The 22,847-nt window shown below is 41.2% G+C and overlaps 3 protein-coding genes across 3 annotated transcripts in view; 2 read left to right on the top strand and 1 right to left on the bottom strand.

Annotated features, from left to right (window-relative positions):
- Positions 1-8,095: 8,095 nt before the first annotated feature.
- Pmvk (Phosphomevalonate kinase) lies at positions 8,096-8,778 on the top strand. The gene is made up of 2 exons (XM_065220278.1): positions 8,096-8,227; positions 8,310-8,778. The coding sequence occupies exons 1-2, from the start codon at positions 8,139-8,141 to the stop codon at positions 8,776-8,778; spliced, it is 558 nt and encodes a 185-aa protein (XP_065076350.1). The 5' UTR covers positions 8,096-8,138.
- Positions 8,779-8,913: 135 nt separating this feature from the next.
- On the bottom strand, positions 8,914-10,454 carry Hakai (hakai). Its single transcript, XM_065220277.1, has 3 exons — positions 9,833-10,454; positions 9,218-9,771; positions 8,914-9,155 (listed from the first exon to the last, which is right to left on the bottom strand). Exons 1-3 carry the CDS (start codon positions 10,225-10,227, stop codon positions 9,013-9,015), a joined length of 1,092 nt encoding a protein of 363 aa, XP_065076349.1. The 5' UTR covers positions 10,228-10,454; the 3' UTR covers positions 8,914-9,012.
- A 2,390-nt stretch (positions 10,455-12,844) lies between these two features.
- Positions 12,845-22,847, top strand: part of Sf3a1 (splicing factor 3a subunit 1) — a 20,623-nt gene continuing 10,620 nt past the window's right edge. The window contains exons 1-2 of the mRNA XM_065220360.1: positions 12,845-13,033; positions 13,110-15,232. Coding sequence (XP_065076432.1) covers positions 12,919-13,033; positions 13,110-15,232 — 2,238 coding nt within the window. The 5' untranslated portion in view covers positions 12,845-12,918. The remainder of the gene's footprint in view (positions 13,034-13,109; positions 15,233-22,847) is intronic.

Raw genomic sequence — 22,847 nt, 5'->3', positions numbered from 1 at the left:
TAAGATGGCAATGTGATCGAAAAATTGTACACCATTTTAAACAAGGTGCTTCCATGCGAGAAAAAGGTGTACTGTATCTGGGAGAGATTGAACCGGATCGACCATTTCCCGTGTGTCGCAGTATGATGAGGATTCGATTTACGGGGAGTATAATAGTATGTATATAGTATCATGAGAAACATCTTGAAGGGCGTGAGGGTGAAGGTGTGAGAAGCTGAGCTACCGGAATACGGATAGCTGACTATTCTCGCTCATGGATCCAATTGGATGGTACCGTTTTCTGGCCGTGACTTTGAAAAATCAAATGAAAACCTTCTATGCTTTATATATATCCGAGACATCATCATCTATGTCAGTCATTACTGCCACCTCGACTGCCACTAACAGCCTCAACCATTACTTCTTCATAATGTTGTTAATTTCAAAGAATAAAAATAAAAACGTATCTCCATACAGTTCACTCTCTCCAACTTTTTGTTTATGTTTTTCAATCATAACAAATCACATGAAACTGAAAAATAATCGAATCTGCCGAATAAACGCATAATATACATCAGAAGAATACCTCAATTTTATACCATCCAATAATAAACCAGTTTTATACTAAGTTAGTGTTCTCTCTCTTTATACAAATCTATGCGTCGGTAAGGAGAGTTGCGATTTAGCGTAACTTTTAATCTATTTAGATTTGAAAATCCTTTGAGTGTACATTGATACGATTACATTTTGATTCAAAAATTATACTAACTCCGAATATCGGCGTGAAATTCGTTCAGTGTTTTTTATTTGCAAAGTTGTGGTTATTATTTGCGGGGTGTTTTCCGAAGAACTGTGTGAACTGTGTTAGAGAAACAAAACGTCGAACTTCGGTAATTCACAATTGAAGAAAAATCTCGAGAAAAATCGCCTGTGATGGGTTGAAGCACCAGCGTTTGATTGCCTCCATGTGGCACAACCCGAGTGGAGAACTGGAAGCACTCGACTGGGATGGCCCTAATTGCCATCGCCCAAGCTTTGAGTAGTGTTCCCAAGGGCAAGTTGGAGCAGTTGCTGGATGATTGGACTAATGCCGAAGCGTTGATTTGCCCTTAAGGATCTGCTGAACTGGTTGGGATCGGAAACTTGTGCGTCGCTGATGTCGTTACTTGGGTACGTCAACCTGGAAGGCCACACTCATAACACTCTCGTTGCAGTGACTCTCCCAGGTCTGTCCCGCGAAGATCCTGCGTACCCTGTCAGAAATTCCCAGAGCTTCTCTGTCATACACTTCCGATCGAAGGACATCACTTCGCACCTAATGTGCTATAGCCAAAAGAAAGAAGGATTCAAGAACATCTTCCTGCTGCTGTGGTACAACGCGTTCCACTTTCTTCTGCAGAAGATCGGTTGAAACTCATAGCCATGTCATGTTCCACACCGAAAACCATTCCACCAATGAGATGGGCATTTGGATGAATGAATGTAACCTGCCATCATTTTGTATCGAAGTTCAACTAAAACCTCCGAAGGCCAATTAAAAGATGTTTCAGCGACGGGGTTGAGCAAATTGACTTTCTCCAGGAACAACAAATCCCAGCAGCTCTATGGCATCAACCAGTAGGCAAATCTTTTGTAATTTTCACAAGAAATAAAAATAATTAGTTGCGCTTCATGTTTTTTTCATTATACAGTAAAGAAAACAAACAATCAGTATCACCCTTCAGATATATCCAGATTAAGCAACCCAAGCTTAAAGTCAAACAATACAAAGTAAGCATAACATGAATTTATACTAGCGTCCTTATACAGGACTTTTATACTAAGTTTGCATTTTCTCCTTTTATACCGAGCTATGCGTCGGTCAGGAGAGTTGCGATTTAGCGTAGCTTTTATACTATTTAGATTTTAATATTTTTTGAGTGTACATCATTATTTCGTTGATCGATATTACATTTTTTTTTTTTTGCTGTGTAGACTGATTCAAATCCACTCAGCGATATTTTCAGTTGCGGGGTTTTTTTTTAATTTTATTTAAGGAAATGAAAATTGTCTGCTCCTGATTCATTATACCGGAGCAGAAAATGGTTCAACACCATTGCCCTAAGCAATTTATACTTTCCTGAAGGAATTTCCGTCCGTTTTGAGTGAAACATTCACCCGTTTTCTAGGACGTTTCCTCCAACATGGTTGACATTTTTTATGAGTCCAGGATTTTGCTGATTGAGTGACTTTTACTCAGTTTGACAATAGACCTGTGCACGGGTGAACTTTACCCAACAAACATTGAATGTTGAATAAGAGCTTATTCAGGCCAAAATAAGCTTCTTCGGCCAAAAAATGGCTTTTTCAGCTTGTTAATCAACTAAAATTGTTTGTTGGGTAGTTCATCTACTTAAAAAAAATTGACACAACAGCGGGGCCCTGTTTACTAAAAATGAACACATGAATAATGCACGCGTAACATTTTAAAAGGGCCTATCAACTTTTGTATATAATTTGCTAGGTACTTTTCACGAGAATCGAAGTACGTCCACGCAAACCAAGAGCACTATCGGGAAGGGGAGAATTTCCTCTGTTCGATGGTGTTGTTAGTTTGCGTGAGCGTATTCGGTTCACGCGCTAAAGGCTTAACAAGTTTTGTGTACATAAGTTGATACACCCGTTTCAAATGTTACGTGAGTATTATTCATGTGTTCATGTTTAGTAAACAGGGCCCCGCTGTTGTGTAACTTTTTGTCGAGTGAGTAAACTCAAATCCATCCGTGCACTCGTCTATGAGAAATTTTCTCGTTTACTCAGTTTTTGACTACTCGATACATCGTACGAAAGTGACGATTGGGACGACTGGGACTTGAGGGGAATTCTGTTGTTTAACGGCTTTCTCAGTATTAAAACACTCTATATTTTTTAATTTAATTTTTAAAATTATCGTTGTCCTCAAGTGGAGATTAAAATTGCGACCAAGTAGTTTTTTTCCAGAGTCGATGTTATAATAAGAGTCCCGCCAAGAGTGAAGCCAGAAGTACCAATCCTGTCAAGCGGGTTACCAAACAAGCAAAGTAAATAAACATCATTGTTCCCACAGCCAGTGAACTACAAGTTTTGCATTCATTACTGACAATAGTTTAGTAATTTTAGATGAAAAACATTTTTTCACTTTATTTAGTACATTGTGGTATTTATAAGTTATACCAAGCACTTGTTTGAACCTTTTTCAAGTCTATAATTGTTTTTGTCTCCCAGAAGCTCCGTTATCGACATGAAATTTTTCACTTCTAAATGAAAGTCATCCGATGCTAACGCAAAAAATCTGGTTGCCGTTTACTCTGATGAAAAATAAATCACAAACAGTGCTGCTTGTTCGCAACATTTTCTCTTGGCGAGACTCTTATTATAACATCGACTATGGTTTTTTTCGATTAAATATCAATATAAAAATAAGGAAAATCAGCCACAACAACGACTAAACGATTGACAATAACGACAAACAATATTTTCCCTTGAAAAAAAAACCACAACCCATGGCCGAAATGTCGAGCAGATCACATCGTAGCCGTTGTAGTGTTTTAAAACTGAGAAAGCCGTTAATTAAAGCAAAATTTTAACTTTTGAACTATGATCGGAAAATTCCGGAAGAAAACTTCGGGAAATGTTTGAGTTAGCTTCTGAACGAAGCTGAAAAAAGCATCCAAAGAAAGACGAAAGAAACGCTCCTAGATGAAGTTCGAGGAAAGTTCTAAGAAAAGTTGGAAAAACATCAGGGAAACTTCCAATACACGAATTGAGAAACTTGCGGAGAAAATTTAAATAAACTAACGGAAAAAAATCGGATGTCACCTTCAAAGGAAGTAAATTTCCAGAAGTAGCCATTTCCAGGGAAAGCCAGAAGAAGCTCGGAAAAACCATCCAATAGAAGTCGAACAAAAAAACCTTTGGCTTATGGTCAAACTTCCAGAAGATGACGAAAGAAATTTCTAGGAGAATTAATTGAACTTCCTGGAGACGCTGGCAGAAACTTCCTAAGGTAGATTGGAAGAAACATCTGACGAAAATCGGAAGCCAGAGCGCTTACGGAACAGTCGAAAGAATCAAGGACATATTACAGGGAGAAAGAGATTCCTGGGGCATGTTCTAATGATCCAGAAAATTTTCCTGAAATTCATAAAACATCCCTGAAGACTTCGCAGACTTTCCCTGAAGTTTTCAGAACATTCCTGAAATGCACTTATGGAATATTCCATAATTCCTTGAAATTACTTAAAAGTCTCGGATTAGCTCTTATCATCTTTGAAGGCCTCTGGACTTTCTTGAAGATTACGAAATCTATTAAGTGCTCTCACAATTTCTTGATTTTATTGTAACATCCTAAATTTGCATGAGCCTCTCAGGACATTGCAGAAGTTTTCGGAAATTGCCTGAGTTTCTCGGAACTCCTTTATAATTTTAGCAATTTCATTGAAATTAATTGACCGATCCTGATGTTCTCTGAGCTTCACTAAAGTTCATGAAAACCATTAAATTTCCCAGAAAAACTTTGAACTTGTGAATTTTCCAAAATATTTATGATGTTTCCATAAGTTCACTAGAGTTCACTGAACTTTTCTGAAATTTCCGGGGTTTTTTTTTTAATTTTAACCGAAGGTAATGAAACTGTCTTTAATTTATCGAAACTTACACAAAAGTCTGGACTTTTCTGAAGTTTCAGAACTTGCTATTCCGGGAAAGTTGAAAAAACTGGCAGGAGAAGATGAAAGAATCATTCGAGCGAAGGCTGAAGAAGCTTCCAAGGTAAGGTGGAAGAAAATTCCAGGGAAAGTTGGATGAAACTTCAGGAAGTTTAAAATGAATAAAAACTACCGGAAGTTAAATAATGTTTAAAAAATATTTCTCGATTCCCTAGGAATTACCGGAAAGAACCATCAACTATTTCTCGATTGATGGGTAGCTAAAAACGGTGAGGAAATGCGAACATTAGTTGAAAGAGTAGCAAGCATAAGGCATCTTTAGAGATGATTGTTTAGAATTTTGAAGGCTCAAAAATATGAGGTATTCAAAAAGTAGAAGGGTATGTGCCAAGGGGCATGAACGGGAGCTTGACGTAGGATCGCTAGGGCACGGAACAAATGTGAAGAAAATTTAGTTCTTTAGTTTTTAATTGATCGGCGTACCAAATTTGTAGTTTTTTTTCAAAGAGAAAGTTGATGAAGAGAATCGATCAAAATCACTTGCACCCCTGCTTCCAAATTTGGTTACAAGATTACAACTGTGGAGAGCATTTTGTGTGGTCGTTGGGAGCGTGTGGTTCTGAATATGGACCAACAGGCAGATAAATTCTATTCTAACTTTTTACTGTAATTGGCCCAGAAAAGGGCCGTTTTGTTGCCAAAGGTGGTGATGATTTAACCTCCGAAACTGTACAGAGTTCGTCTGTCGCTTCAAAGCGTAGCCCTAATAAAAAATAACCATAAACGAACGATAACCCAAATCATTGAACTATTCCACAAATGGTTTGGATGATACCCAGAACACGTCGTTAAGCAAATTAACCATACAATTTTTATTAGGGAGACTACATCGCTTACAATAGAGCTAATATACTATAGAGGAAGAATAGCGCTGGTGTTCCCTTTGTTCCGATGTTGAATAATACCGGGTACAGAACTGTCAAACTGCATAGTTTTTTCTCGCTTTGACAGTTGTGGCCCTATTAGATGTAAGGAAAATATGTTTCGACAGCGACGGCAGCGCTATTCTTCCTCTATAGTTTATTAGCTCTATTCCGCTTACGCTTGGCGTGTTCAGTATAGGCATAGAGGTAACTCTAAGACTAGAAGGTCCCGAAATAACGTGCTCAACTTTTTGGCTCAGCTCTGGTACTCTCTTCGGTCCCAAGCTAATCGATTCACCCCTCGAAACATAGGAAAAACCAATAACCCCTCATTTTATCTGTCAAACTTTCATAGCGAATCAAAACAAACATTGCGTAGTACTAGAATTTCGATTAGAATAGGGTACGTTAATCGTTTGCTTGTGACCAATAGGCTACTAAAGTGGTGAGCCACTTTAAAATCGTTAGTTTCGTATTGATTGTTGTCAAAAATAGAACGAAAGATTCGACTCAACCGTCTAGTTCCGTACACAGCAAAAAAAAATGTAATATCGATCAACGTAATTCAAGCTGATGTATGAAATAATGGTGTAATAGCAAAAAGCAGATACAATATTACATCAATGGATGTAATTTTGTTCGCAAAATCGATGTACATCGTACAATGTGATATTACACAACCGATGGATTGACCTGGTTGCAGCAGTTTCGATGTAATATTCAACAACTTTTTTTGCTGTGTACGAGAAGCCAAAATTGAGTAATATGCGATATACCCAAATTTGAGTTAATTGAACTTAATTTTGGGTAGAAAAAATTGAAAATAACTTAGCGATGGGTAATTTTTTTTTTGCCGTGCTTAAATGCAAACTAGAGTCGGTGTATTGGCAAATCAAAGTTGGCACTCGTGGAGAATAGATGAACTATGAAAGTGATGATGGTTTCAAAATTTTACACGGTTAGGTATACGAGTTCAATCTTAAAATGCCTTTATTTTGCAAATGGAGCATTTTATTTAAATCTGGTTAATGCTACGTTAGGAGAAAACTTAAGGACTACTCAATAGATATATAATATAGAAAAAATAATTTCTTTTCAGATTTTTAGGTGTATGCATAGATTTCAGCTTTTCTACAACTGTAGCAACAACCAGATTTAAATACAATGCTCCATTTTTAAAATAAAAGCATTTTAAGATTGCACTCGTATAGCTCTCCGTGGAAAATTTTTAAAACCATCATCACTTTTATAGTTCGTCTATTCTCCACGAGTGCCAACTTTGATTTGCCAATAATGAGTCACGCCAAGAGTGAAGCCAAGTCTACCTATTGAACCGTCGAATCGGCTACCTATCGGGCAAAGTAAACAAACAGTACGATGCTATGAAAGGTCCACGGAAGGTATTGCAATAAAATATAAAATATAAACGAAGAAATGAGCATAAACACGCAGTGAGCATTAAAATGTCATGGGATACGTTCGGTAATGATCAGTAATGAAAATTTCTACTATTTTTTGTTAAGATAATTTGACAAAATCACTGATATAATGATTTATTACAGCCGCTATTATTTTTTCTCGCTAGAAGTCATTTGAAGTTGATGCAGAAGTCCTCTGTTGCCAAGTGAAAAGAAAAGGAATCTTACGACAACCGTGATGCGAGTTCAACTGTTTTTCTCTTGGCGTGACTCATTATACACCGACTCTAATGCAAACTACTTTGAGCCGGTTTACCCAAATTTGGCTTATCGTACGAAACATGGGAGATGAGTGAAAAGAACTTAATTTTGGGTTGTTTTGAATTTCTGTGTACGTCAGGCGGGCCGTATTTAAATAAGGCCCGTGATGTTGCCTACTGTCAAACGTATATGATTGATATGGGGTTGCCAGCCAATGAGGTACAGAGAGAGGTGGCGCAGATCGTGAAATAGGGTTGTTTAGTAAACCAAAAAATCAACGTAAACGCAAGTAGTGACGTCACTACTTGCGTGTACTTGCGTGTATCGTACAGTGGTTGTGTAAGTGATTGCTTCACCTCGGTAATCCAGCTCATTGGTTGCCAGCCTTCTGCGCAAAACACACACATGCGATGTATGCGACAGCTGTATGCAATACAAACGCATAATGCGTATGAGTGTTGTTGTTTGTTATTGGCGTTGACGGCGACTCTGTAGCTCTTTACTCCTATGAGAAAATCCATAAGCAAACGTCAGACTGTGCGTGAAACATGGCAGACTTTGTACTATCCTTTCACGCTTTCACTCCACCAAAAATTCCTGTAAGAAACTGTCTGCATTTGCTGGAAGAACAAATTTTTCGACAGTGCCGTCAACGCCAATAGGCTATAAATTTATGGCCCAGTTAAGAGGCAATGACATTTGGTTAAGATGATGCTGTCATACTTATCAAATCCCATATAATGATAAAATTTGCTGTCAGTCCCTTGGTCAAAATGCACCGCTTTGCTCGATTGGAACAGCTTTTTTCAGTTTCAGTTTAATTCCAACCACAATATACCTAAATAAGCTCCAAACCCCCCACCAGTGCCGTCATGTCCGCCGAACATCCGCGGGTAGTGCTCCTATTTTCCGGCAAACGCAAATGTGGCAAAGACTTCCTAACCGAGCGACTCCTTCAAAGGTGGGCACATTATTAACATCTTGCCGTTTCATCAAAATTGAAAATAATTTATACCGTTTCAAACGAAATTTCTACGTGGCAGGCTCGGCGACGACAGGGCGCAGATTATTCACATTTCGGAACCGATCAAACGTAGCTGGGCGGAAAAGCTCGGACTGGATCTGAAGGAACTGCTCAGTGATGGACCTTACAAGGAACGCTACCGTAAGGAGATGATCGAATGGAGCGATCGGAAACGGATCGAGGACTACGGGTTCTTCTGTCGGCAGGCTTGTTTGGCGGCCAATAGGGAGATTTGTGTGGTCAGTGACGTCCGAAGGAAGACGGATGTGATTTTTTTTAGGGAGAGCTATGGGGATCGGGTTAGGACCGTAAGGATCGTGGCCGAAGATCAGACTCGGAGGGAACGAGGGTGGAAGTTCCAGGAAGGAGTTGACGATGTCCAATCGGAGTGCGATTTAGACGATGTGACGGAGTGGGATTTGCTAGTAAGCAACGATAGTGGGGCGGATGTTGAAGGGATTCTGGGCAAAATTGAAACTTTGATCTGAGAACACAGTGACAAATCTATTTTAGTTTAGGTGGCGGCTTTCTTATGAACTAGGCAAGGATAGGACTTTGGTTTTGAGTAGATTAGATTTGTCTAAAAACTGTATTTATTTTCTGCAATGCAATTATTCTTAAGTCATAAATAATAAGAAATGGTTGTTAAATCTACCGGTTTATCTCTTGAAAGAAACTGCATGCACGAACGGTTATTTAATCTACACGAGTACCGAGGGAATCTATCGGTAGTATTGCGAAGATTGTTGTCCCCAGCTGGATGAACTGGTCGTGTGCTGTGGTGAAGATTGCTGAGTATAGCTGGACCGACCGGAGAGATGCGCAGTTTGTGGACTGATGGACATGTTATGAATCAATTGGGTAGCTGCAAGGAATCCGTTTGCTAAGTCCAGGACTTGGAACATTTCGAAAACCTATGAAACTTACCGCTGGATGATGATCCGTATCCGCTTGTAACATAATTCAGCGGAAGTGGACCCTGTCCTCCCGTCGTTGCCCGTGGAGAGTTCATTTGGTCGCAGGAATTCTTCCGAACCGGAGAACTACCAACTCCCGTAGGACCGGCATTCTTGGTATCAATCACCTGCTGCGGCTGAGGAGGCTGTGCTTGAAGGCCCGCCGAAATCTGTGGTGGAGGAACCGGTTGTGGTGGATTGCTCACATGCCGGTGGTTAATATGAGCCTGTAGATCGCGCTGCGAGAGATACGTTCTACGACAGCCAGTGCTTCCGTAGCGAGTTCCTCCGTGAGTGCACATAAAAACGGTTCCTAAACCGGTTTGCTCCACCCGAACGGCCTTCTCCTTGCACCGTGGACAGATTTTCAAATTCTCCGAACGGGCACACCTCAGACAAAATACATGTTTACACGGAATCATCCGGCCGTAGATCAGGATCGGCTTGTCGCACTGGTCACAGATGTAGATCATCGGATTGAGCACCTTCTCGCCGATCAGGTTCACCTTGTGATCCCAATTTAATCTAAAATAAAATTATTTCTTTTTGAACATCTCCTTAATTGTGAGAGCTACTCATCACTCACCTCAACATCGGTTCCGGTGGGCCCCGCGAAATAGTCGTAAACGTCGGGGCCTCCAGCTGTGAAATATCCGCTTCCATATCGATCACAATCGAACCACTAACAGCGGTAGGTTCGTCCACTGCCGGTTCCTTCTCCAACGATGGTTCCTTAATAGTTTCCGTCTCTGGTGGACCCGCTGATACACCCCCTTTTGGAGGCGATGCAATCTCTGCCGGTTCGTCGCTGTCCTTGTCGGGATCAGGCGAACCGACTTCCTCCTCGTCGGACGATATCACCCGGGATGCCTTCTTACCGCGGCCTCGGCCACGACGACGACCCCTACCGCGAGTACCACCACGGGATCCGCGACCCCGACCACGGCCTTTCCCCTTCACGCCACCCTCGTCCGAGTCCATCGTTCCTTTCAGATTGTTGGCTTGATGCTGCTTTACGTCAAAGTTGATTGATCGGTTTTTCTATTTAGCGGCTACTTTTTAACGCGTTAGTTTACGGGAGTTACACAGTCATTGATCGCTAGGAACTCTTTCAGTATTTCAAGTATGATTTAACCTGTTTAAATCAGTAATTCAAGCGAAAATTTAACGTAAATACAAAATGAACGAACACGAAAGCATCGCTCCGCACAGACTGTTTTCGTTGGTTGTCAGAAACGAAACTGTCACTGTCAAACTATCAACAGGGTGTCAGATTCGCTTATACACGCTCATTTCAACCCACTCTGATGAAGTATAAAGTCGTTTCACGCTATTAGAGCAACCGTCCCAATGAGTAAATAATAAGGCACACAGAAAAAAAAAGTTCAGTGCCAACATTTCAAAGGGGCGTAATTGCTTTTGTAAACAATGACTTTAGCCGTCAATTTCTCGTGAATGAAATCTTACCTATCCAAAATAGCAATGCTAGCTGGTAGAGGAGACATTCCTCTACCTGCTGGTGTTATTATTTTTCATTCGTGAGCTTTTATTCGCGAGAAATCGACGGCTAAAGCCATTGTTTACAAATGCAATTACGCCCCTTTGAAATGTTGGCACTGAGTTGTTGAATATTACATCCAAACTGCTGCAACCCGATGTGCGGTATAAGAGGTGAGGAGAAAGGAAACTAGTGGACTCTTTCGTTCTCGCGTCTTCTTACGCAGCAACAGACGTGACGTCACGTCTGCTGTTGCATAAGAACACCGTCAGAATGAAAGAGTCCACTAGTTTCCTTTCTCCTCACCTCTTTTACCGCACATCGGCTGCAACCAGCCCGCATAAACGCAAACCATCACTTGACCTTACCTATAATGGTTATAAATTGTTTATAATCCCTCCTAAACTTTAACTGAAATGGTTTTGGAACCTTACATAAACGTTTGTGTGATAAAGTTTTAACCTTATGTATTATGGTTTTTATGAAGCGGACCTTACAAATAATGGGTCGTTAAGAACCATTACCATTCCAAATTCTTGTTTTCTCCATACATTTTCGGAAAGAGAGCTATATTAGAACGTTCTTACTTATGGTTTGAGAACATTAATGATTATGGTTATGGTAGTGAGTAAGGTCCATTAATCGTTTTGTATTATCGCTCAACTTTACGTGGAATATATCGCGAACTGATAATTATTAATTTACAGGCAACCAATTTGCGATATATTCCACATAAAGTTGATCGATGTTACAAAACCATTCATGGGACTTACTGACTACCATAACCATAACCATTAATATTTTCAAACCATAAGTAAAAACGTTCTAATATAGTTCTTTTTCCGAAAATTTATGGAGAAAACAAGAATTTGAAATGGTAATGGTTCTTAACAACCCATTATTTGTAAGGTCCGCTTCCTAAAAACCATAATACATAAGGTTAAAACTTTATCACACAAACGTTCATGTAAGGTTCCAAAACCATTTCAGTTAAAGTTAAGGAGGGATTATAAACAATTTATAACCATTATCGGTAAGGTCAATTTATAGTTCGTGTTTATGCGGGAGGTCAATCCATCGGTTGTGTAATATAACATTGTACGATGTACATCGATTTTGCGAACAAAATTACATCCATTGATGTAATACTGTATCTGCTTTTTGCTATTACATCATTATTTCATACATCAGCTTTACATTGATCGATATTACATTTTTTTTTGCTGTGTAGTCAAGTAGTGAGTCAATTTAAAATCGTTAGTTTCGTATTGATTGTTGGTATGGGTGCTCTTATGAGGCTACTCATTTTTAAGTCGAAAATCACTCAGTTCAGCCAAAAGGGAAGTTACCCAAAAATGGGTAAGCTTTTACTTAAATTTGAGTAAACGGTCCTATGGAGGAAACTGGGTAACGGTTACTCAGATTATGACATTTTGTCAACTGAGTAAACCGTACACAAAAAAAAAAGTTGTTGAATATTACATCGAAACTGCTGCAACCAGGCGAATCCATCGGTTGTGTATTGATCAGTTCACGAAGATTTGCCGCACTCTTCTCTCACCCGTAAGTTTTGACAGTTTTGGGTGGTTTGTTTTGGCTCCCATTCGTTGCTATCTCTTTTACTCAGAAGCAAAATGATAGGGAGCAAAAAGTGAGGTTAGGGACCGTGCACTGATCTATTATAACGTTGTACGATGTACATCGATTTTGCGAACAAAATTACATCCATTGATGTAATGTTGTATCTGCTTTTTGTTATCGATATACCATTTTTTTTGCTGTGTGCCCATTTCGATAGAAACGAATGAATGCTTAATATATAAATTATTTCGTCCACAAAGAATTCTTATAATATATGAAAATAAAATCAATCATCATTGTAATAGGGAATATTTTTAAAATTAATATTGTTTAGGTAGGTTAAAAATGAACTGGCCGCTGGGAACTTTTTCTTACCGTGTGGCAAACCAAAAAAAAAAAACGTAACGCAACTAGTGATGACATTGGATTCACTCACACAGCTTAACCGATTGCTTCACCTCGGTAATCGAACTTCTTGGCCGTACTTGTCAAAATAGTTTTCCGACGCCAGCCGGGTTTGTTACGTTTTTCGGTTTATTAGCAATCAATAATTTCAGATTTTATCGAAACCCGTCGCTCGATTCCGCCGCAAAATGACCGACGTCATTGCCCAGAGCCCCCCGGAAGCCGAAACCAATGGGGAGAAACCCGATCAAACCCTGTCCGGGCCGATTGTCGGCATTATCTATCCTCCACCGGAGGTTCGCAGTAAGTAGTGGTCTTTGAGGTTCGTCGGACTTTGTTTTCGTTTGCAATCGTCAGTCTCTGTTTCCGTTCGTTTCAGATATTGTCGACAAAACGGCCAGTTTCGTGGCACGAAACGGACCGGAGTTTGCGAGCCGTATCCGGCAGAATGAGTTGGGCAATCCGAAGTTTAATTTTTTGAGTCCGGGTGATCCGTACCATGCGTACTACCAGCACAAGGTGCAGGAGATCCGGGATGGGCGAAACGATGTCAGCTTGGCAGTCGTTCCGGCCGGAATTCAGCAGCTGAAGAGCGCGGCCAGTGTGGCGGCCCAGCAGAAGCAACAGGAACTGCTGAAGGCCGTGCGAGAAGAGCAGTTCGTTCCGAAGGACCCGCCACCGGAGTTTGAGTTTATTGCTGATCCCCCGTCGATTTCGGCACTGGACTTGGACATCGTTAAGCTGACGGCACAGTTTGTCGCCCGAAATGGGCGATTGTTCCTGACCAATCTGATGAACCGGGAGCAGAGAAACTATCAGTTTGATTTCCTGCGGCCACAGCATTCACTGTTTCAGTACTTTACAAAGTTGTTGGAGCAATATACGAAGATTTTGGTTCCGCCGAAGGATTTGATGAACAAACTGAAGATTGAGAGCGCCCCCGGGCGGAGCAGTATGAATGTGGTGCTGGAGCAGGTCAAGTATCGGGCTAACTGGAACAAACATCAGGAGATGCAGAGAAGAAGGGAGGAGGAGAAGGTGGAGAGGGAACGGATTGCATATGCTCAGATCGATTGGCATGATTTTGTGGTGGTGGAGGTGGTAGATTATCAGCCGTACGAGAGTGGCAATTTTCCGCCGCCGACGACTCCGGATGAGGTGGGAGCTCGAGTGCTGATGGAGGAGCGATTGAACGAGGAGGATCACGACATTGAGATGCAGATCGAGTCATCCGAGGAAAGTGACGATGATCGTCCAGTGGGCAATGTGGGCATTAAGCTGTCCAAGATGGAGAATCGCGTGGGACAAGGATCACGCAAGGATAACAACCAAATTCAGGACATGGACGAATCGTCCTCTTCCAGCGACGAGGATGAACCGGAACGTCCAGGACGAGGCAAAGTCACATCGGCTGCTCCTCAGCCGCCACCGATTGCTCCGCCAACCCACGACAAGGTCATTGTCAAAAAGTACGATCCAAAACAGGCCCAAAAGGTGCAGAAACCTCCGGTTTCAACCGGGGACGATTATCTTATTTCGCCGATCACTGGAGAAAAAATTCCGGCTTCCAAGGTTGCCGAACACATGCGTATTGGATTGCTGGATCCTCGCTGGGTCGAACAGCGTGATAAGCATATCGAAAAGGTCGCTCAGGAAAATGTTTACGCTCCGGGTGCGGCCATCGAGGCTAGTCTTAAGCAGCTGGCCGAACGTCGTACCGATATTTTCGGTGTCGGTGACGAGGAAGCTGCCATCGGTAAGAAACTGGGAGAGGAGGAAACCAAGAAGGACGACCGCGTAACATGGGACGGTCATACTTCCAGTGTGGAAGCGGCTACTCGTGCGGCCCGGGCCAACATAACTCTGGAGGCTCAGATTCATCAGATTCACAAGAGCAAGGGACTCATCACGGATGAAGAGAAGGAAAAGATTGGACCGAAACCGATCCCCGGAACGGTGGCCGTTGCCCCGCCGAAACCATCGGCTCCGCAACCTCCGACGCAAGCCACTGCTTCCCAACAGATGTCACAACCGCCGAAGCCGATCCAAGTCCCGCAGCATGCACCGCATCATCAGGCCGTACAAGCCCCCCCTCCGCCACCGGTACCGATGATGATGCAGATGGGTATGCCGATGAGACCACCCCCGATGATGCCTCCACCGTTCCAGGTGGGCTTCGGAGTTCCTTCGATGCCACCGCACGGCGTCCCGACGATGCCTCCGGCTCCCAATATGCAGGATGGTCCCGAGCAGGATGAACCTCTGAACAAGAAATCGCGCACAGAAGACCACCTCATCGAGGAAAGTGTGTTCATGCAGCGGCACAAGGGCCCTGTCACGATCCAGGTCCAGTGTCCGAATCTTACCGAGAAGAGCGAGTGGAAGCTGAACGGGCAGACCATTGCGATGCAGCTGCAGCTGACCGACGCGGTCAGCGTGCTGAAGGGCAAGCTGCAGTCCGAAACCGGAATGCCACCGGCCAAGCAGAAGATCTTCTACGAGGTGAGTTTCGTTTGTATTTCGGGTGAGGGCATTGGTAGTCGGGCGGTTAGATACGGCAATATGATATTAGTTGGATTTTCTTTCTAGGTTACAATTGAACAAAAATAGCGAGTTTGTTTTTTTATATTTATTTATCATTAAGAGTCATTAGAGTGTTAGGGTTTACAGCTCAGAACTAATTATTGTTTGCCATTGCTTGGTACACCTCGAGCAGCAATTGCGGATGGTTGTCGATCAAAGTGTTCCAACCGCTGCTTTGCATAACTTCGTCGGCATTGATTTGGATGAAACGCAGTGTGTGGGTCTTCAGTTGTTGACCATTATATTTCTCTGCAAGAATCAGAGTTTGGATGGAGCTCGAAGCATTAATGTACGTGAAAAGGGCATGTTCGCACGCTGCCTTAAGTCGCTCCAGATCATACATGTTAGCAGTTGATAGCAGACAGGCAGCCGCATCTTTATCAATTTTAGCTTTATCCGTATAGATAAATGACAGCAACTGCTTGAATACTGCCCTAGGCATATCGCAGATCTTTACCTTATTTTGCTGATTTTCCACCATGTTGGTGTTGAACATTGCACGGAACACTGAACTGCGGGCCGACAGAATTTCCTTGTGCGCATTAAAGGATGACCCTTGGACCTCCAGCTTAACATTAGTAAGTTCTCGGATTTTGTGATTGTCACCCAAGTCTCGCAATAGCTGGCCACGGGGAATGATGAAAGGTTCAACCTTTCTTGTAGTAATGCAATAGGTAATCTTCACTTCATTAAGGGTTTGTCCAATTTTTGCCAAAAATGTGTCCAGATATCCACTCAACATTCTTCCAGATTTATGCTCAACATGGTTTGAATCGAATATCAGGAATAACGGCTCAAAAAGAGTTATAATTGAGGAGTCCTTTTTCACCGAGCAATAAAATTCAACATACGTTGAAAAAAAAGGACCAAACACCGAACACCCAAGAAATTTTAAACCACACGTCACTTCTTGGTTTGAGTTGATGGCAAAAATGGCTTGCCAATTAGCATTAGGATCTGTTTCGAATACTTCTGAATACACAACTTTTGATTTATCCAATCTAACAGCCATGGAATGCGAACAGTCCTGAATGATCCAATCGTACTTAAATGTTATCGATTCCAATTTTCCACTGGTTTTGATCGATGACCATTTGGTAGCCGTAGACGCCATTTTAGTTTGCAGTTAAAATGGGTTTCGTTCCACAGATCTGTGCGATAGACCAGAAAAAAAAATGTATTTGTGGGGACGATCGATAAACACCATAAAACTGCTAGGTACTTACGAATATCAAAGTTCCCGTAAAATCGTCGAATACACTTTTTTTTCACTAGCAAAAACAAATCAGGCAAATCGCAGTTACGAATCCGAGGGCGTCAAGTTAACGAACAGCGTTGCCAGGTATAATTTTTAAAAACCTTGATAAAAAATCAGGATTGATCAGGGTACACTGAACGAAAACATCCGCAATACTTCGACTGATTATTGTATTACACTGTACACAAACATCATCCTCTGATCGAATGAAACCTCAGACCATTCAAAACAAAAGACCGAAATCGCTTTTTCGAATGATAGCTGCAACCGGATGAGGGTTGTTTTGAAATCAGATGACTTTCCTCTCGAATACAGGATGAAAATTGTTATGAGAAGGGATAGGGCCTTCAGTTGAAGTGCGTAATGCTCTCTGCAGAATGACTGTCATACTAAATTGAAATGCATATGGTATTGGTTCAGCCCCATAACGCAAATCATTCAAAACGATGATGTAAATAATTCTATAGAATGTCATTTGCTGATCTGAGCTGATAAACGAGCTGGAAGCATATGCATCGCAATCAGAGCTGTTACGAACATAGGTAAAGGATGAAAACCAATGTTTGGCTAATTTCGTGGTGGAGGAGGTTTTCTCCACCACGTAAAATTTTTGTATCCATAATGGAATGGCTTTATGCCTATGCAGTATGGAATTGTAGATAATCAAATTATAAATCTAATTAAAAGGACTTGCATGTCACACTATTCTTAAATGTTTGTCCTTTGAGTGCCGTATGTTTTATAGCTAATTTTCAAACGAAAATCATCCTGTATTTGGATGACAGTCATATGGATGTTCATCATCTGACGACGAATTCAACCATAAGAAAATCATCCGAAATTCGAATGCATATTGTTAAAGGGCTCGAGCAATGCAATAATCATTCGAAGTATTGCGGATGTTTTGGATCAGTGTACTCGAGCCCTTTCTAGGGGCAGATCACTTGAGGTGCATTTATTATAAAGCCTACACTCAACAAATTTCACACGTTTGATCGAAGTGTTTAAACACTTGATTTTTTAAATGCATAATCACATTTACTTTAAGTGTTTTTCACCTTGGTTCAATGTGTTATACACGTTAATTTATAGTGTTTCAAACTTTGAAATGTTGAAATGTTTTCACTATCTATTCAAGTGTATTGCACATTGAATCACGCTACTGTTCAAAACAGATGGATTTAAAGTGTTTTGCATTTCAATACGATGTGAATTGCTTGCTCAGAAAGGTAAACATCGAAAACAAGAGTTGTGACTTTTTCCTATCAACCCGCCTCATATATGAGAACAACCGTGGCACAGTGAGATCGAACGAAGACCCTGGCAGCAGCACACCCCAACAGTTCATGATCGAATCCAAAATCAGACCAATTAAAAAGATATGTGAAAGCTCTGACCTCTGGCAGTTTTGTTTATATAGGGGAAATGCAGGTAATGCCGGCCTAAGTGTCCCTAATTTGGGCCCATACATAAATTCAGCAATCGACTAAATTTTCAATAGCAACCTAAAATATTCATTAGTAACGTCCCAATAACGCGTTCATCTAGATAAAATTGATAAACAGCAGTTTTTTAGCGATGGGCCCAATCTTAGATCCATAGGCCAACGTTAGAGACATTTCCCCTATTTGTCGATTCATTTTTAGAGTCGGTAAAGTAGAAGTCGATAAAGTAGAATATTGTAGAATATTAAACTATGGTGTGCAAAGCTATTGATATCACCATATGAGGCACATAGAATCCAAGTGTGTCACAATTCAAATCGATAGTGTTCAGGCATGGTTCATAGCATAAGATTCACACATGAAATGGATGTGTTTCACAATAAGCGCAAAATTAAGTGTGAGACACATGATGATGGCGTGTGGAATTTTTTGAGTGTAGTATACAGATCGAAGCGAAACGAAAATTGAAGCACGCGAAAAATCATGAAATTTCGCTAGCGAAAAAGGTTGTGAAAAAATGTTCGTGGAACATTTTTCAGGTTCCTTTTTTCGCAGTTTATAGTTCATGTGAAACGAAATCGATCAGTTTACACCTCCGGTGAAGTGAAAATCTGACAGATACGCTCTCCCGAAACGTCAACTTTTCGCTTAGCTGCTGTTCTTTTCGCGAGCGCTGCATGCGCGAAAAAAAAATAAACGTAAGCGAAAAAGATGCGATCCACAACATTAGATTTCGCTGGATCGTATCTGTTTACAGTTCAAAGCGAAGCGAAATATTTGCCAATTGCGTTTTTCACGCCGGTGAAAAATGCAGTATTTTGTATGAGATTTTCGCTTCGCTTCGATCTCTATACAGGCAACAAAAAAAATCAGTGCATTTTAGGCTGCGTGAAGTTGTAAGTGACACCTCCCACTGAAAAGTTTTGCCCTGTTTTGTTGTTCACTTCAGTTCGCTCAAATCCACACTCTTGACTTGAGAAAATAATTATTGCGCAGAAAAAAATCCGTTGAAATTTCCGGTGGCAGCATTAAAAATCTCCACCGGAATCGTGCAGAGCCGCCTCCACCGAAAGCGCGAGAAAACTCCGTCGAAGTACGTATGCATGTACATGCAGATTCTGGCAAAATGCACCTCTCTTGGGGCATCTCGGTGAAGGCGCAGCTATAAAGCAACACCATGCTGGAGGAGGCTGGGTTCGATTCCCGGTTCGGTCTAGGTGAAAAATTCTAAATTGTAAGTGCCAGTTGAGAGCAAGCGTAAGGTCCCAGTAGGTACGTAATCAAGCTCCTTTGGTAGCACCGAAATCTCTAGGAACCCTCTTCGCCGTGAATATCTGAAAACTCCGTCGAAACTTCCCTGGAAAATTCAGATGCTGCCAACGGAGGTTCCCAGAGACTTTCGACGAAGTTTGCACGCATTGTCGGCGAAAGAGGATCTGCACAATACCAGTGAAGAGATTGGATGCTGCAGACGGAAGCTCCAGGCATTTTCCCCCTTTATCGATGGACGAAGTTCCGCGTGATTTCGGTGATTTTGGATGCTGCCAGCGGGAGTTCCTAGAAGTTTCAACGGATTTTTATTTGCCTTCTCGGCGAATTAAATTCTGCATGTTTTCGAAGACGATTCTAGTAGCTGCCAACGAAGGTTCTAAGAACTTTGTCTTGTTCTGATAAAGGGTTCATCCACCAGGATTACGTTTGACTTGGTTTGACTAAAATACATTGGGGCTACAGTGAGTCTATTGATGTTGACAAATAAATATATTACAATTGCATAAAAAATGCGAAATTTCGATGGCTTTTTCTTGCGATCAAGGCCACGGTTTCGGTGGCGATTTATGATGCTGCCAGCCGAGGTTCCAGGGAATTTTAACGGAGTTTTCTCACGTTCTCAACGGAACAGGTTCTGCACATGGTGGAGGTTTTTTGATTCTGCCAGCGGAGATTTCAGTTTCGACGGAGTTTTCTCGCATTCACGGTGGTGATTTTCGGTGCTGCCAACGGAAAGGAAATCTGTACGGTATTTTCTCGTGTTTTAGGTGGAGGAGCAGGTTTTGCGTGATTTTGATGTTGGCAGGGATAATTCCGGAGGGAGCTTTTGCACGATTCCGTTGGAGAGTTTCTTTGCTGCCAGAGAAGGTTGCAGGGAGATTTTCGTGAGTTCTCTACACCGAGTTTTCTTTTCCTGTTGTGTTTATCTTTATCTTCGATGCATGTGTGTATTTATAAGTGTCACCGAAAAAGCGCATACTTTGTTTTGATGTTCACATCCCACTGAATGGTTGATGCAATGGGCATTCTAAAAGTGAGACTCCCCTAGAGCCCTTTGCTGTCGAACTTCGGATGATTTCCTTATGGTTGAATTCGTCATCATCTGATGAGCATCCATTCCATATGACTGTCCTCCAAATAAATGATGATATTTACTTGAAAATTGTCTGAAAAACATACAGGGCTCAGATTACAACAATTGGGTTCTTTAAGGGTATTGAGGTAAATGCATATTCGAAATCTGCATTAAAAATGGAACCCAAACCCAAAATTTCATCAATTTTTTTTTACACTGGAACTATTTTAAATAAGAACGATTACATTTGCAGAAATCACCTTATTAGCGTCACTTTGTATGGGAGCGAGCTGTCAATTTGTCAGTTTAATGTCAAACAGTGAAGTTATTATTTTGCTTTAAATCTCGATTTAAAAATCGAGATGAAAGTGTGTGGGTTCGAAAAAAAAAATAACGCTGTGGTCAGATAACGAAGCTCTTTCAGATGATATATCCGGAGCAATTCGAGATTTGGGCGTAGTTACTTTTGTAAACAGACACTTTAATCGCTGATTTCTCGCGAATAAAAGCTCAATCTCGCAAAAAAAAAACTATACCCAATCATAAAGGAATCGTTCATCTACCTGATTGTAATGTTAGTTTTCGAGATTGTGATTTTATTTGCGAGAAATCGGCGAACAACGTGTTTGTTTACAAAAGAAATTACGCCCAAATCTCGAATTCGTCTGGATATAAAAACCGATATATTTTTCAAAATTAAAGAACCCAATTTAAGGATAGGTTGACTTGCAAATGCTTAGATTAGCCTACTTGTCGGATTGAAAACTAGTTGGAACTAGGGGAACGACACTCATTTGGATGTATTTTTTCAGTCTAGTAATTACTTGGGATTTTTGGGGAAAAACATAATTGATGGGATTTTTTTTGAGTGTGTCGTGTTGACGAAAATAGAGCAGGGATAGAAAAAATAGATGGGAATAGATCAGGCAATAGTCCATTTTATGAAATGACAGGAGCTGGTTTGCCTGCCAGAATTTGATGATATCAAGAGCAAATTTTCATTATGTCGTAAGTAACATTCGCACCGATCTGAGAAAAATAAAGTTTTGTTTTGATGACCGAAAAGTTATTCCTATTTCCAAGTAAACACATATAATCTGATAGCAATGTTTAGCATATTTAGCAGGGTTTTAATCATACAAATGCAAATCGCTAGCTTTCATGCTAAAAAATACTGGTTTTTGAGTCAAAAGTTATTATACGTCGTTTGGTGGCCCCTATTGTTACTTAAGTCAAAGTGTATTTATCAGGATATTCAGGAGAATTATCAATTACGTCTCCTTACGTGCAGCCCATTCATCATTTTAGGACCACCGAAATCATCTTAGCAACAAACAGTTCGATTTATTCACTTTAATAATGAAAAAGCGAAACGACGAACGTACACTTTTCACGGGTTTCTCAGCGCTGTTACTTAAGTCAAACGGCATCTCCATAGAAATTGGGTGACTTAAGTAACATCGAAAACTATTTTGATCGGAAGGTGATTACGTCAAAAAGCAATTTATAGTATAGGTATAGAGCGTTGCGTAATAAATAGAGGGGGGTCATTTTCAGTGTAACGTTTTGTTCCAACTGGGGGGGGGGGGGGGTCAACAATATTGATTTTTAGCGAAACGGAATTAATGGACACCGCTCGGGACACCGCCCAACTATAATAAACCAAAGCTCACAGCTCAAGTGCAGAAAACGGTTCCGCACCGAATTGGTCGAAACTGCACAGTAGGAGGAACGGGTGATGGCGATGGATTACAAGGTTCCGGTTAATATTCCCAGCTGTATTTGGACGGGAATTTGATCCGCAATATTCTCGCACAGAAATACATCAGCCAGTGGGTGTCTTACTTCACCATTAGCTCTTTCTTATCCGAACCCTTTACCAGCAGCAGAGACGAGTAAAACTTGGGCCGAGTGGAAAAAATGACCTGAATTCCTTTTCCACCTGCTTGTCGTAGGTAAGGCTTTTCCCGGGGCTAGAATCAGCAGTTCGAACGAAATCAACAGTTGCTTCGCGCCTGTTCGGTAACTTCCATGCTTCCCGGGCTCTTATCCGTCGAATTCGATCGGTTTGAGTCCGGGAAATGGATGTGCGTTGCCGTCTCCTCCGTGATGCACTTGATGTTTTTTGCCCCCGAGACCGATTATAGACGAATGGTCCGTCATCTTTTTTTAGTTTTCGCACCGATTTTTTACCGGCATGGCCAGCTGACATACGTGGTGTTTGTTGTGGAGAGTGTTGTAAACTGACAGTGAGTATGGCAGAGTGCTTCGCGGTCGACCTGAAAACTTCGAGAAACTGCACGGCTTGCTTGACAATTTGTGTGCATGCAGAAGGGATAAGTTGGGAATAGAAAGAATTAGGTTCTGCAGCGTGACGTCACAAATGAACTCAGTGTTAATAGGCTGAACCTTTTTGACAGTTCAGTGGTACTGTTTACAAGCACTTAGTCGTTTTTTCGAAAAAACAAATTCTAAAATTTCCGA

Source organism: Ochlerotatus camptorhynchus, unplaced genomic scaffold (genome assembly GCF_037179485.1).
Source record: "Ochlerotatus camptorhynchus isolate MF236.1 unplaced genomic scaffold, CSIRO-AGI_Acam_v1.1 ptg000124l, whole genome shotgun sequence".
In the NCBI taxonomy this organism is placed as follows: domain Eukaryota; kingdom Metazoa; phylum Arthropoda; class Insecta; order Diptera; family Culicidae; genus Ochlerotatus; species Ochlerotatus camptorhynchus.
Note: the sequence above shows the minus strand (reverse complement) of the source record. Positions and strands in the feature narration are given on the sequence as shown.

What these genes read in the sequence shown, in the direction of transcription:
- Pmvk (XM_065220278.1), top strand. Translation starts at nt 8,139, where the DNA reads ATGTCCGCCGAACATCCGCGGGTAGTGCTCCTATTTTCCGGCAAACGC. An exon ending in ACCGAGCGACTCCTTCAAAG is followed by an intron (nt 8,228 to 8,309) that starts GTGGGCACATTA and finishes TCTACGTGGCAG; the next exon opens with GCTCGGCGACGACAGGGCGC.
- Hakai (XM_065220277.1), bottom strand. Translation starts at nt 10,227, where the DNA reads ATGGACTCGGACGAGGGTGGCGTGAAGGGGAAAGGCCGTGGTCGGGGT. An exon ending in CCACCGGAACCGATGTTGAG is followed by an intron (nt 9,772 to 9,832) that starts GTGAGTGATGAG and finishes ATTTTATTTTAG; the next exon opens with ATTAAATTGGGATCACAAGG. An exon ending in ATACGGATCATCATCCAGCG is followed by an intron (nt 9,156 to 9,217) that starts GTAAGTTTCATA and finishes GATTCCTTGCAG; the next exon opens with CTACCCAATTGATTCATAAC.